Source organism: Artemia sp. Qi Xiang Cuo, chromosome 11 (assembly GCF_049724085.1).
Source record: "Artemia sp. Qi Xiang Cuo chromosome 11, ASM4972408v1, whole genome shotgun sequence".
In the NCBI taxonomy this organism is placed as follows: Eukaryota; Metazoa; Arthropoda; class Branchiopoda; order Anostraca; family Artemiidae; genus Artemia; species Artemia sp. Qi Xiang Cuo.
This window is the reverse complement of record NC_142804.1, coordinates 22,999,609-23,012,874: the sequence shown is the minus strand read 5'-3', so window position 1 is coordinate 23,012,874 and position 13,266 is coordinate 22,999,609. Positions and strand designations below refer to the sequence as shown.

At 36.5% G+C, this 13,266-nt stretch overlaps 1 protein-coding gene across 1 annotated transcript in view; it reads left to right on the top strand.

Annotated features, from left to right (window-relative positions):
* The window catches only part of rtet (major facilitator superfamily domain-containing protein rtet), a 96,541-nt gene that overhangs the window by 38,754 nt on the left and 44,521 nt on the right, over positions 1-13,266 (top strand). Inside the window, exon 5 of the mRNA XM_089096590.1 lies at positions 1,086-1,306. Coding sequence (XP_088952716.1) covers positions 1,086-1,306 — 221 coding nt within the window. The remainder of the gene's footprint in view (positions 1-1,085; positions 1,307-13,266) is intronic.

The following is a 13,266-nucleotide window of genomic DNA, read 5'->3' as shown; positions in this document are numbered from 1 at the left end:
ATTTTTGATCGTTTCCTCTTCTTATGTTATGGTAGACCAATGTGGTTTAAGAAATTATGAAATAACAGAAAACAAAAACAATATAGTTTCAGTAACAGACTAAAATCATGCTATTTTTTCCCCTGACATAAAACTACGGTGAAACTACTTGCAAAGACGCTCTTGGATAAGATCATTTTTTACTCAAAATTTGTTTTCTAACACAACATTTTTTAAATACTTTTTAGCACAAAAACCCCTGACAAAATGGTTCTGTAGTAAAATTCTATAAAATTTTAGACAAGGATTTTCATTGAGGTTAAAAATGCTAAAAAAGTTAAGTGCTAAAAAAGGAAAGTTGTGTCAAACTATTTAGTCTTAATGAAAGGAAATCAACCTAGCAAATTATCGAATTAGTTGATGTAAAGAGGTAATTCGATTGCTGGTTCGATATACCCAGGCTAAAGAAAATGCTCTTTTTAAGATTTGTGTTTTTTTTACCCTTTCTCCACACTGTTTTTAAGGTATCTTGAGACGATATTTCTGTTCTCGATTCCTCCCGCCCAATATTGAAAAATCATTTTTGTTCTAATAACTTTTTATTAACTATAGTGTTATTCACAATAGTGTTCGCCCCTGAATATACATCACACACAAGACATGTCAGCGACTTGTCAACTCTGCTACTCTAAATTGCATCATTTTTGCTAAAAATTTTGAAGTTTTAAACGCATAAATTTGTTTTTGTGCTCACATAGCATCTGTGCTAAAACTAATCCCCAGGGCCTCTAAAATCACGTTCCTTAGGGAAATAGGAAATCCTGATTATGTACTATAAATAAATTAACCTCTTAATTTCTCTTAATTAATTTCTTAGCTACATACTACAATTTTTCTAGATTGTTCTTCTTTCAATGTTCAAGAAAAACCTCCCAAAACCTGCTTTCTCCTGAAATCTTCGAAATCTTTTTCTTGCTTATTCATAAAATTATGAAATTGTGTGAAACGCCCTTTGGTTTTAGGTGCGATTGATTATTAAAGTGTGCAAGGTGACTAATTATTATTTGATTTTTTCTCAGAATAATTGTCAGCTATTGCAATTTCAGATTACGAGCGGCTCAAATGGCTGGGAAGAATTTACTTTTTGTTCCTCTTTGTTTATTCTGGGCTAGAATTCACTTTTTCATTTTTGACGCATCTGAAATTTGGGTTCACTCCTCGTGACCAAGGCAAAATGTTCCTCTTTGTCGGAGTTTCAATGGCCTTAGTCCAGGGCGGAATTGGTAGGAGAATCAAGAAGGAACAGCAAACTCGTATCGCTTTACTTGTGAGTATCTCTATCACTACTCCAACCTAGACTTATGCTGTAAAGTTTATCTACAGAAATATGGGATAAAATTATTAAAAAAAAGCATATACGTATTGCAATCTGAATCCAACCTATTGTAAACTGATTAATGATTAAGTCGAGTGGAGAAATCCAGGAATTTCAGACAGAAATTAAACGAATTTACTTGGAATGTGTCAAGTTGCCGTACTTCAGTAATACAACTATATGTTAGCACTTCAGTGCAATTCAGCTATTTATGAAAGAATTCCTCTTGGAGCATAAATTCTTTCAGTAGCCTATGTCTTTTGCCAGAACATGGATGTTTTGGTACAGCAGTCTATGCTTTGACTCGACATCATAATGCCGAATCAAAACATATATATTACTAATGATAAACGGAAGAGCCATCCATATGTCTGGAGGGGAGGTCCACGCCAACTGTCCGCCGTAAGACCTTACAGTTTTAGGGTAATCCATAGTTTCTTGTAATTATCGCACAATCTGTCGTGTTTTTTTTTTTAAGAATTTTACATTATGAGATGCTGTTAAATTAGTTTGGTCGCCCTGGAAAGCTAATTATGGGAGAAAACCACTCGCAAGCATAAATTCTTTTAGTAGCCTATATATTTCGTCAAAACATGGGTATACGCTGTCCCTGCAAAATTCCATGATGTTAGGATTCTGCATAGTTTCGTATCATTCTTCCACAGTTCACCACGTTTTCTTCCTGTCTTGACGAATTTGGATGCCCTCATCCTACCCCCCCCTGATTTGCATACGTGCCTGATAAGGGAGAATATTTGACACATTCCTTTTATAAATACGGTCTAATTGAAATTTACAGTTTTTATGTCTGTGGGCCGTACCATTCTATTATGCTAGCTAAACTGCCTATTTTTTTTAGTTTTTATTCCCTTTTTGACATGTGGAAAAGCAATTTAACAAAATAATAATAATAAAGGAACATACCTTTTGATGACAACGCAGTCCTGTGTGTGTTGTTTTTTATTTGAATTCATTCTTGCTCCAATATTTTCTTAAAATTACATATCTCATTTGTATCATTGTAAAAGTGGTCATAAGCTCTTCAAATTTTACTTTTCTTGGATTCCTGTTAAATATTTTGTATTTGTTCTTATAAATTTTATTTAGATAAAGTTTATTTGAAGTTTATTTAGGAGATAAAACAGTTTATGCGCTTGAAAAGGACCCTCTGGGGATGTTCGCCCTGAAACATTAGCTCCGATAGTTCCGCTTTAAATTAGACGAAATTGTCACGCTAAGTAATTTAAAGGAGGACACGGAAGCTTCAGGAGTGATATGATTAAGGACATGGGGCGGGGATTTAAGGGAAAAAATTGGCATAGTCATGGATTTAGAGGAATTACTCTCATGTCGAAAATCGAGGCATCTTGTGTAATGTCATTGAGGAGGCTCATAGGGTCACTTTTTAAATTTTTATAGCAAGTTTCAACGATCGTAAGGCCATCTTGAAGTTTCCATCTGTCAGGAAATTGGTTAGCCAGGCTGGCTGAAATAAGGAGAGGCCCTAAGATAGCACCTTGGGGCGCTCCGTTGAGGACAGGGAGACGGTTGGAATAATGATCCAGATATTTAACTACTTGTGATCTATTTGATAAGAAGGAGAATTCGCCAGGGAAGAATTTATATTAAATTCAGTGATTAGTTCTCAACTAGTATATGTGATTAACAAGATCAAATGCTTTTTGGAGATTAATGGAAATTAAATTAAGCCAAGTGTTTGGTTTCTCAAGAGTTTTTCTAATGGTGTTCATAGGATGAACAAGGCAATGGAAAGTTTAAGTGGATTTGAAGCTCCCGAATTGTATCACGTCGGTATAAGGTTGGATTTATTCCTTAAACCAGTCTGCAAGGAATCCTTTATACAATTTAGACAATATAGGAGTGAGAGAAATGTGATGCTTTTTGGAGATTAATGGAAATTAAATTAAGCCAAGTGTTTGGTTTCTCAAGAGTTTTTCTAATGGTGTTCATAGGATGAACAAGGCAATGGAAAGTTTAAGTGGATTTGAAGCTCCCGAATTGTATCACGTCGGTATAAGGTTGGATTTATTCCTTAAACCAGTCTGCAAGGAATCCTTTATACAATTTAGACAATATAGGAGTGAGAGAAATGTGGCGAGTGCCTTCAAAACCAGGCTTTCCACCTTTCTGTTTTAAGAGGATCATGAAACCCTCTTCTAGAGTTGGTAATCTCGTCAAAAAGGACAGATGAGGACGCTAAAAAGAAATCGCGGAAGGAACTAATCTTAATCGTTGGAAGAACTTATCTTATTCTTATAAGTATGAAGTATATATAAATATGTAAGTATTCTAGACTTATAAATCCTTGACTTATTCTAGACTTATCTGGAAATCTTCTGGATTATTATCATGCAAACGCCTTTTTTTTACAATGATTATGCCTTGCTTGCTAGAACAGGGTGTATTTTATTCAAGAAATGTATGATTAAGTAAGCTGCGCCCTGGAATTTTTATGCTGTTTAGTTTTCAAACATCTGTTTGTCTGTAATTTATCTTTATCAGGAAAACCATTAAAAATATAAACCAAATAAGCAGGATTAACTTTTCGTAGTCGGTATAACTAAGCTGCCTTGCAGATTTTCAACTTAGAAATTAGTTAGTAAATTATTTTACGCGTTAACTAGGACAGTTAAGAATGGAGTAGAAGCTGCTGAAATACGAAATGATATGGCTTCCATTGCATCGAAAGCCAAATCTTAAAAAAGTATCTAAAGCTATGTATCATAAAAGTTTTATTTTTATTTTTAAATATGACCCTTCCACAGTCTTAACAATAGAATTAGAACCGTAAGATTTAGGTTAAGTAACATATAGAAAGAAAAACGAGCAAAAATGGGTTGTTTTAAAGGCGAAATGAAAATACTGAAAAAACACAACAAAGCGAATATTTCGAGGGGACAAACGCCTCTCTTCTTCAGCGCGAAACGAAAAAACTTATTCAATGAGAGTTCAAAAAAAAAAACAACAGAATAAAACGCGGAAAGTCAATGTGAAAAAAAAAAACCCAACAAAACAACAAAAAACCAATGAAAAAAAACAAAAAATCAAAAGATGAATAAAACTCAATAAAGTCCAAAAATTATTAGAATTTAAACCAAATACCTAACAACCATAAAAGTGAGTCATTCACCAATATGCGTGATTTGCAAATAATCAAAAAGTTGGAACCGCCATTAACGGATACTAGCGAATAACAAAAAAACAAAAGAAAACCCTTCATTCACTCAAAACAAAACAAACAAACTATCAAATAAATTGAAAGAACTGGAGAACTATGTCATCTGATTTCTGATTTCAGAAATTGCATTCCTTGTTTTGTTGCATTCCATTTTTGTTGCATTCCTGTTGTTTTGTTGCTTTTTTTTTCACATTGACTTTCCGCGTTTTATTTTGTTGTTTTTTTCTTCGGTACTCTCATTGAACATATTTTTTCGTTTTGTGCTGAAGAAGAGAGGCGTTTGTCCCCTCAAAATATTCACTTTTTTATGTTTTGTCAGTATTTTCATTTGGCCTTTAAAAACCCCATTTTTGCTTGTTTTTTTTCTTTATGTTATGTCAGGCCAATGTGGTCTAAGAAATTATCTATTGGTTCAGTATCTCTTAAAATGTTTGTTTTTTGCGTGTGTCTAGTGATTGTGTTTTTACTTCGTTCCATTGCCGGCCCTTGGTTCCGATTGGGGGGGGGGATTCTCCCTTGGATTTTGAAAATCTTTTTTTGTATCTTCATTAAACAAAATTGCAAAAATACCTCCCCCCCTAAATATTAGAAAATACCTTTTTTGCATCTTTATTAAACATTCGAGAAAATCTTCCCCCCTCCTTCCTCTGCATGTTTATGAATTGGTGCCATAATTATCGGCAATTAAAGAACAATAACACAACTTTAACCTTGCTAAAAACTGTGCTGGAGTTTGAAGTGACAAAAATATTGTTTTGTTTTGAGCACTTAATGTAGTATGCTTCTTAAAAAAATTGTTTTTCTTCATGTTCATGGAAAACGTGAGGAAGCGGAAATTTTCTCATTGTGGCGTTTCTAAAATTCTCAGTACTAGCAGTTTACGCTTTTTAGTGCACGCCTTTTGTAACCATAAGACCCGAGAACGTATCTTTACCAGCTGATTGAGTAGCTTACTTACAATAATGCTATTATGCTCTTATTTAGATATTTTTTTTGTAGCAACATAGTTTTTTATTTCAGAAGTGGTTTTTTCCTTTTCTGGAAAAGCTTTGGTGTACTTAAATCGTTGAAACAGCTTTTTCCTTCCTAAGTATATGCCAAAGCATCGGGACATAGCTTCAATTTTTTTTTTCAGTTGTATTCTTATGTTTTTCTACTTGTTCTTCTCCTCTCTTTGTATTAATTTTTTTTTACCTGTCTTGTTAAAAGAGTACTGTATTGCGTTTATTCATGCTCTTGCTAAAGTACAAATATCATTGGGTACTTGTATATTTGAGTATCCAAGTACTCAGTATTTTTAATTTAAAAAAAAAATGGTTTACTTTACACTAGGGTGTAGGGGTCGGCGCCGTGTGTGTTTCTGTTTCTGTTTCTGTTTTTTTTCTACCGTTTTATGTTCTGTTTTTTTTTGGGAAAATGGAAAAAACATAAAAAAGGTAGCCGTTTTTTTAGTACCGTTCCTGTTTCTGTTTCTTTTTTTTCTGGCCGTTTTTGCCGTTTCTGTTTTTTTTAAACCCGTTTTTCTTCATTTTCCGTGTTTTGATTACGAATAGCACCATAGCGCAGCCTAGCGACTTTTATTGGATTAGCGATACTTGTCATCTATCGAAAAGCGCTGTCTTTACGTCTTCCGAAAAAAAAAATTTGCTATTGAAGAAAACATTCGCCATAGTAAAAATTAATTTAAAGCAGTCTGCTTGGATTTACACCTTTGGTTAGTCTTGATAAGTAGATGGTTACCTGGTTGGGTAAAGGTGCAGATTAGCTACCCCAGTAGCGTAGGGTGCAGAGGCCCTGTAAATAGAACCAGGATATACACTAAAAGTGATTTGTTTACATCCAGCTTCAACTGAACCCTATCTGTGCAAATTTACAGCCCAACTGACTGAATAATATACAGTAAGTAATAAGTTGTTTTTATCAGGGGTTGCTAAACTGCACCTTCACCCAGATTAGTTCCCCCTGTAGTGTAGGGCACAGAGGCCCTACCAACAGAACCAGGATATACAGGGTGAGTTCCAATCATTTAATTTTCATTACCCAAGTAAGCCCAGTAGCACTAGCAGAAGCGAAACTACAGAAAATCTTTGATATCCAATGGTCAGATATAGGAGCTACTCAACGAATCTTGCTGATTTTGCCTCTGCTAGTGCTGCAGGGCTTACTAGGCTTACGAAAAGTAAAACGTTGGAACCCAGCCACAGTAAGAGATTTGTTTTTATCCTGTTCCTACTGGACAGTATATGTGCAACTTTACAGCCCAATTGACTGAATAATATACAGAGAGAAATAAGTTGTTTTATCAGGAGGAACTAATCTGCACCTTTACCCCTGGTTTCTCCCATCAACATAATTTAATTAGTTGATTGAATTTTATAATCAAGAGACTGTTAAATAAAGGAGTAGGATGAAGATGTTGATGCTCTACCCTCCAGCATGAGGGTAAAAAATTTCCAAATGACATGTTGATTTTAGGCATGTTCACTTGCAGCACCCAGGAAGGAAATGTGAATAGCCTCGATATTCTTTACCCTGCAAATGTCATATACTTTAGTAAATATTTGGAGCAGCTTATTTCCAATAGTCTAATTAGTCAATCTATTATCTGCATTATAAAATCTTCTAGCTACATCAGAGAGTCCTGGGCTTACGGTTTACCATTTCCTGCTATTATTAATATTATACTTTTATTTCCCTTAATATACCATATGAGGAGTATTCACAAATACAGAAAAAAGATACTTGCTTATGGAATAAAATTATGCTCTGTCCTACAGAGAAGTGTCTTTTTTCCTTGAATTTTTATTCTTTAATACTCTTATTTTAAATAAAAGGATTAACTATAACTGCACAGCTCCATGCACTTAGTAATTGTATGCTTTGCAGGTACCGATACACATGCTGTCATAAATGGCATCAAATCTGGCATCTAATATTTCATCAAGTTCTGACTCAGAACTTGGAGAGGGCCCTCCATCAAAGAAAGTCAAGTTCTGTGAGCAACATGGGACCAGGAATAAGGGAGCAGCTGTAATTACCTGCAATTACTGCAAAAAAGATGTGAAGTCAATAAAGGGGTCTGCAACATCGTTTAAAAATCACCTTATGGCTAAACACAAAATTTCTGAACAACCTAAACCAAGTACTGTTCCAAAGAAGTCACATTCTACAGCCTTGTCTCAGCTCAGCATGCCGAGCACATCATGTGAAACTAACCCAACTCGATTTGAAGGCACTGGAAAGAAAAGGGATATAAGAAATTTTTTGAAGTCAACAAAGCAGCAGCAGCTGAAGCTGAACAAGTTGTGTAGAAAAACGGTTTGCATTGACAAGCTTCCTATTTCAATATTTGAATAACCAGGAGTAAAGGCTCTAATCTCTAAACTTACAGGAGGTCTTACTGGCCCATCAGCTCGTACTGTTGCGAGACATCTAGTTACAGCAAAGAAAAGGAAGGTCAAGCAGCTCAAAGCTGAACTCCAGAAAGTCCGGAAAGTGAATTTTACCCAAGACTGCTGGTCTTCAAGAACGGGGTCTGGCTTTCTAGGTATTACAACTGATTATGTGATGAAAAGCACTGATGGCAAGCTAACTTTGGTGCATAGAATCCTTGAGTTTAAGAGACTAAAAGTTGCTCACACTAGCGCCAACATTCTTCGTGCAATCCGTAGTAGCCTCCAGAAGTTCAGAATTCTACGGAAAGTCTACTTTATAATTACTGATTCGGGAGCTAATATAGTAAAGGCTCTAAGAGACGGTGACATTATGCGACGCTCAGGCTTAGCACACAACCTGCATAATGTGGTGAATATTACCCTTAAGCTTTGGGACTGCAGAAACTAGGTAGATTTAGTGAATGTTCTCCACCTAAATGATTCAGAATCCTGTTCAGAATCTGGTCACAATATTGATACTGCTGAACAAGATGACTTTCCTGGCGTGATTGTAGGAGATGATGACATTGAAGAAACTGGGTATACCGACTGCAGTACTGATGATGATAGTAGCTCAGAATTAAATGATCCAGACCTTGACAGCGATAGTTAGAGCTCAATACCTAGACAAAGAGGCGTCTCTAGTGAAGTATTGACGCTGGGACCAGCACTGGTAAAAATACGAAAGCTAGTTAGAATCCTGAAAGTATCTTCCAAATCCCACGATCTTTTTGAAGCTATTTGCAAGACATATAATCTTAGTCCATCCATCACAAAAGACATGAATGTTCGATGGAACAGCACACTTACCATGATAGAAATGTATTGTGCCCGAAAAGAGCCACTGCGCGACTTCTTCAACCAAAACCTACGTGACGCTAAGATTAGAGAGCTCGAACTTCACAGCAATGAGTGGTCCATCATGGAAGCTGTCATTGAGGTTCTTCGCCCGTTCAAACCGGCAACAGTGATAGCTAGTGGATACAATTATGTTTCGGCAAGCAAGGTCGTGCTGATGATTAAGGGATTACTGTTGTTTTGTCAGACTCCAGATACTAGTATTATGGCTGAGTCAATCAATGGGCTGAAGGAACTTCTAGTTGTTCAGCTCAGGAGATACTTTTCAGCCAGTCCTAAGTTTGATATGATGCTCTTCACAAGAGCTGGCTTATTGGACCTTGCAATTTGTGAAAAAATGACACGTGTAGACAGAGAGTCAGCTCGTCAGTCCATCTCCTCGCTTCTCCAGCAATTCATCTCCGAGCAGAGAAGCACAGAAGAACTCGATCCAATCCAATTTAACTCCAAATCTTTCCCTATTGACGTCGCTCCTACTAAGGCAGGGACTAACCGAAAAGGGTCACCAGAGACTCTTGATCAAGAACACAGCTTGTTTTCTAAGTTTCTCGACACGACTGGGTTACGGATGAACTCTACGAGGCAAAATGCCAACACTATGAGCATTGACCGCGTGGCAGCAAATATTATCAGGGCATATGAGGAGAGAGTTCCTGTGTTTTTGAGCGAGAGACGAAGATCAGGACAAAATAATTCTGATCCACTAGAATTTTGGTCTGATTGCTTTTACACTTACCCGGAGTTAAGTGAAATTGCAAGTATTCATCTATCAGTCCCTGCAACTTCAGTACCCAGTGAGAGTGCATTTAGTATTACTGGGTACTTTACGCGAAAGCAGTGCTCACGAATGACTGCAAAGTCACTTGAACTCCGAAGGTTTTTAAGTGATAAATTTTAATTTATGTGGTCTTTTCATATATTTGGTCTTTTTGTATATTTGGTCTTTTTTATTAATCTATATTAATGAATATTCACTTTACTCTCGTAAATCTAAAGAAACTGAAAAAAAACAGAAATATCTGTTAAAACGGCTGTTTTTTAAGTAAAAACAGGTCGGGTGTGTTTTTCGGTAAAAAAAAAAGGAAAAACAGAAACGGCGTTCCGTTTTTTTTTTCGCCGTTTTAGTTTCTGTTCCGTTTTTTAATTGCCGTTTTTTACCGTTTCTGTTTTGGCCAAAGACAGAAACGGTGCCGACCGCTACTAGGGTGCCTTGAGATTTTGGGGAATGCTCCTTGCCATATGTATTGTGAGTGCTGTTTGTCGAAATTTTTGGTGGAGTTGCGGCTTAATGCACAGAATGTCTTAGGTTCCCTAAACAGCACCGGGCTTCGTAGCAACCGGGGGTGGGGGTAGTTCCACGTATTCCACATGTGGCATGCTATGGTTATCTAAACTGTTATGCTAAATTAGGGTAATTTGGAGACAATTAGCAGGGTTGCAAAGGGTGTTGGAATTTGAATACAGTTGCTTTAGAAAAAAAACGTTTCCTTTTCAAAGTGTGCTAGCTTTCTATATTGAGTTGCACTAGTAGACATTTTAATCCCTGTTTTCCTTACAGTGTTTTGTCAAATCATGGGTCTGTCTTTAATAAAGTCTCAATCTGATTTTTGTAACAATTTCTGCTGTAAGTAGACAATTGACAACAGGGCTTGAGCAGATTTCGAAATGGTTTGTGTCGCGTCTTCGGGTAGAACTTCTTTCTGATAAGCTATAAACTTATCTAAAATTGCGTCGTATTTTTGTCTGCAAGGACATTTTGCTTCCAATATTATTTTTCCCTATTCCTGAGCAGCTTTACTATGCTAAGACTGATCAGTTAACTTGGGCCGTCCCCAATAGATAACCCATCGGGACTCAATGTCAAATTGCCTCTCTGTCTTTATTCTCCCTTTTCTCTCTTTGCAAATATTTTTGTGACAATCATAGATGTCATACTTCTAGAATTGAACGTCCAAATTAGAGCCAGAGACCGGTAAGGGGTAGACGTAGTAACTTAAGAGGAGACTCCTTGCATCGGAAATTGGAAGTTTTAGTGCTCTTTTCAATGACCAAACTGATTGGGGGACAACCAGCCCCACTCCCTTGCCCTGTTTTGCCTCAATTCAATCCCATAATCCCCAGTAGCATCGGAGCCAAAATTTCAGATTTCAGTTTTGCTCAGAATAGTCGAAAGGGCAAATAAGTTTTTCTCGTAGATGATATGACCCACGGAGCCCCAGGGCTAACTTAACCTGAACGAAATGAACTTAAAAATTTTGTGGGGTTTAATGAGTCTGATTAGATCTTTCATCTGCTTGAAACAACTATTCCTAAGACATTGGGCCCAGAAGACCATGAAAAAACCTGCAATAAAAATTAGGATGGGATCTGGCACCCTTAGGTTCTGCCTCCTACAAAAAACGTAGAACTGAAAATAAGCATTGTCTGTAGATCAAGGGAATCCCGCCGCACAAAAAAAAGATACGCCTTTTTTTAAAAAATCGGTTCGCTGGAAAATTGGGCCCGAAAATAGGCCAAAAGATTGTTTTTTTCTGATTGATTGGAACTTAGAATATCTGTGATCAATCGAGACCAAAGCTATTGAAATAGGAATGTTTTGTATAAGTTTAGATCAAACGACCAAAAGATTCGTGGCGCTCAATATGGACCCATGATTTTGTATCTCCAATCAGCTTGAAAATTACGTCCTTAAGTCCTTTGATCAAGTGGACCACGATACAGAAAATAAAACTTGAATCCGTATCGATTAGGGACGGCCGAAAATAAGGCCAGAATTATTTCGTTTCTGATCCACCTGAAACTTACTGGGCATTTAGACTGGGCTAGAAAGACCTCAATGTAAAACAAAGAAAAAGGTTGTATTTATTTTTGACGGTCGAAGTAGGTTAAATTTTTCCTCCGATTGCTTTGAAACTTACAGGGCATGTAGACTAGGCTAAGCGAATCTCAACTGAAAAGAAAATATTTTGAAAATTTTGGCTGCATTAGTTTGTCCTGCAATAAGTTTAAAAAATGTGTTTTCTTGCTCCGATGGGCTTGGAACTGACTGGGGATGTAAACAGGGACAATGGGGCATTGATGGCATGTAAAATATTAGTTGTATCGATTCATAATGGACAAATCTCAAAAACTTGTTGTCTCCAATTGGCTTGAAACTTACAGGACATGTAAAGAGATTCAGGAGTACCTCAGTGAAGACAAAACATGTGGCTGTTTTCATTCTGCACTTCCAAAATTCGCAAGTTTTTTGTCTAATTGGATTAAAAATGTAGATTGGTTGATAGGAACTTCAATGAGAACAAAGTTAAAAGAAAATTGGTTGTATCGATTCGTGAAAACCGAAAAAGGCTCAGCAATTTCTTGTCGCGAACAGCTTCGAACTCACTAGGCTTATGAACTGGGCCAAGGAGACATTAACGAAGACGAAAAATATTGAGCGAAATTTCACTGTATCGATTTGTGACGCCCGAAAGTTACCACAATTGTTCTTTCTCGTATCGATTTGAAACTTGCAGAAATTAAGAGTAGGCTAAGACGATCTCCATGAAGACAAAATAAAATTAACCAAATTTGGATGCATCGAATAATGACGCAAGCAATTCGAGTTTGATTTATCTAATCGGTGTGAAATTTTGAGGTGTAGATATAATCTAAGGAAATCACGTTGAAGGAAAATTTTTTGAAAAAGGCTTGGTTGCATTGCTTCTCCACCTTCAAAAATAGGCTCAAAATATTTTTCTCTTGTCAGCTTGAAACTCACAGGGCATGAAAGCTGGACCAAGAAGACCTTATTCAAGACCAAAAAATTAGTGATATCAGTTAGTGAGGCCCAGAATGGACTCACAAGTTTGTTGTCTCTGATCGGCTTGAAACTCGGAGAGCATGTAGACTGGGCTAAGGAGACCAATAACATTGATTGTATCGAAGACCAAGAACATTGATTGTATCGAATTGTGATGCCGAGAAATTGGCCCAAATAAATTTGATAATTGGCCCAAATAAATTTGACTTGAAAATTACAGGGAAATTAGACTGGGCCGAGAGAACTCAATTAAAACAGACAAATTTGAAAAAATGATTTGGCTTTATCCATTCTTGATGCATTAAGATCGGAAAAAATTTTCACAATCGACTTGAAACCTACTATTCCTTCAGTTAAGAGGATTCGATACCATAACGAATCACCCTATCTCGTCCATTATAAACTTTTTCAGTTTGTATGGCCAAACTGTTTAGAATTGATTTGGCGGTCTTGCCATAACTTGTAGAGCTTGGATAAGCGATCCAAATAAATGGCAGAATACTAAAAGTCGACATCTACTTTCCCTGAAATCTTAGAAAAACCTTCTAACTTCTCTTGTTCTGTGCCGGAGATAGAAATATTTAGTTTTAGAGTAACTTATATCATTAGAAAGTGCAAA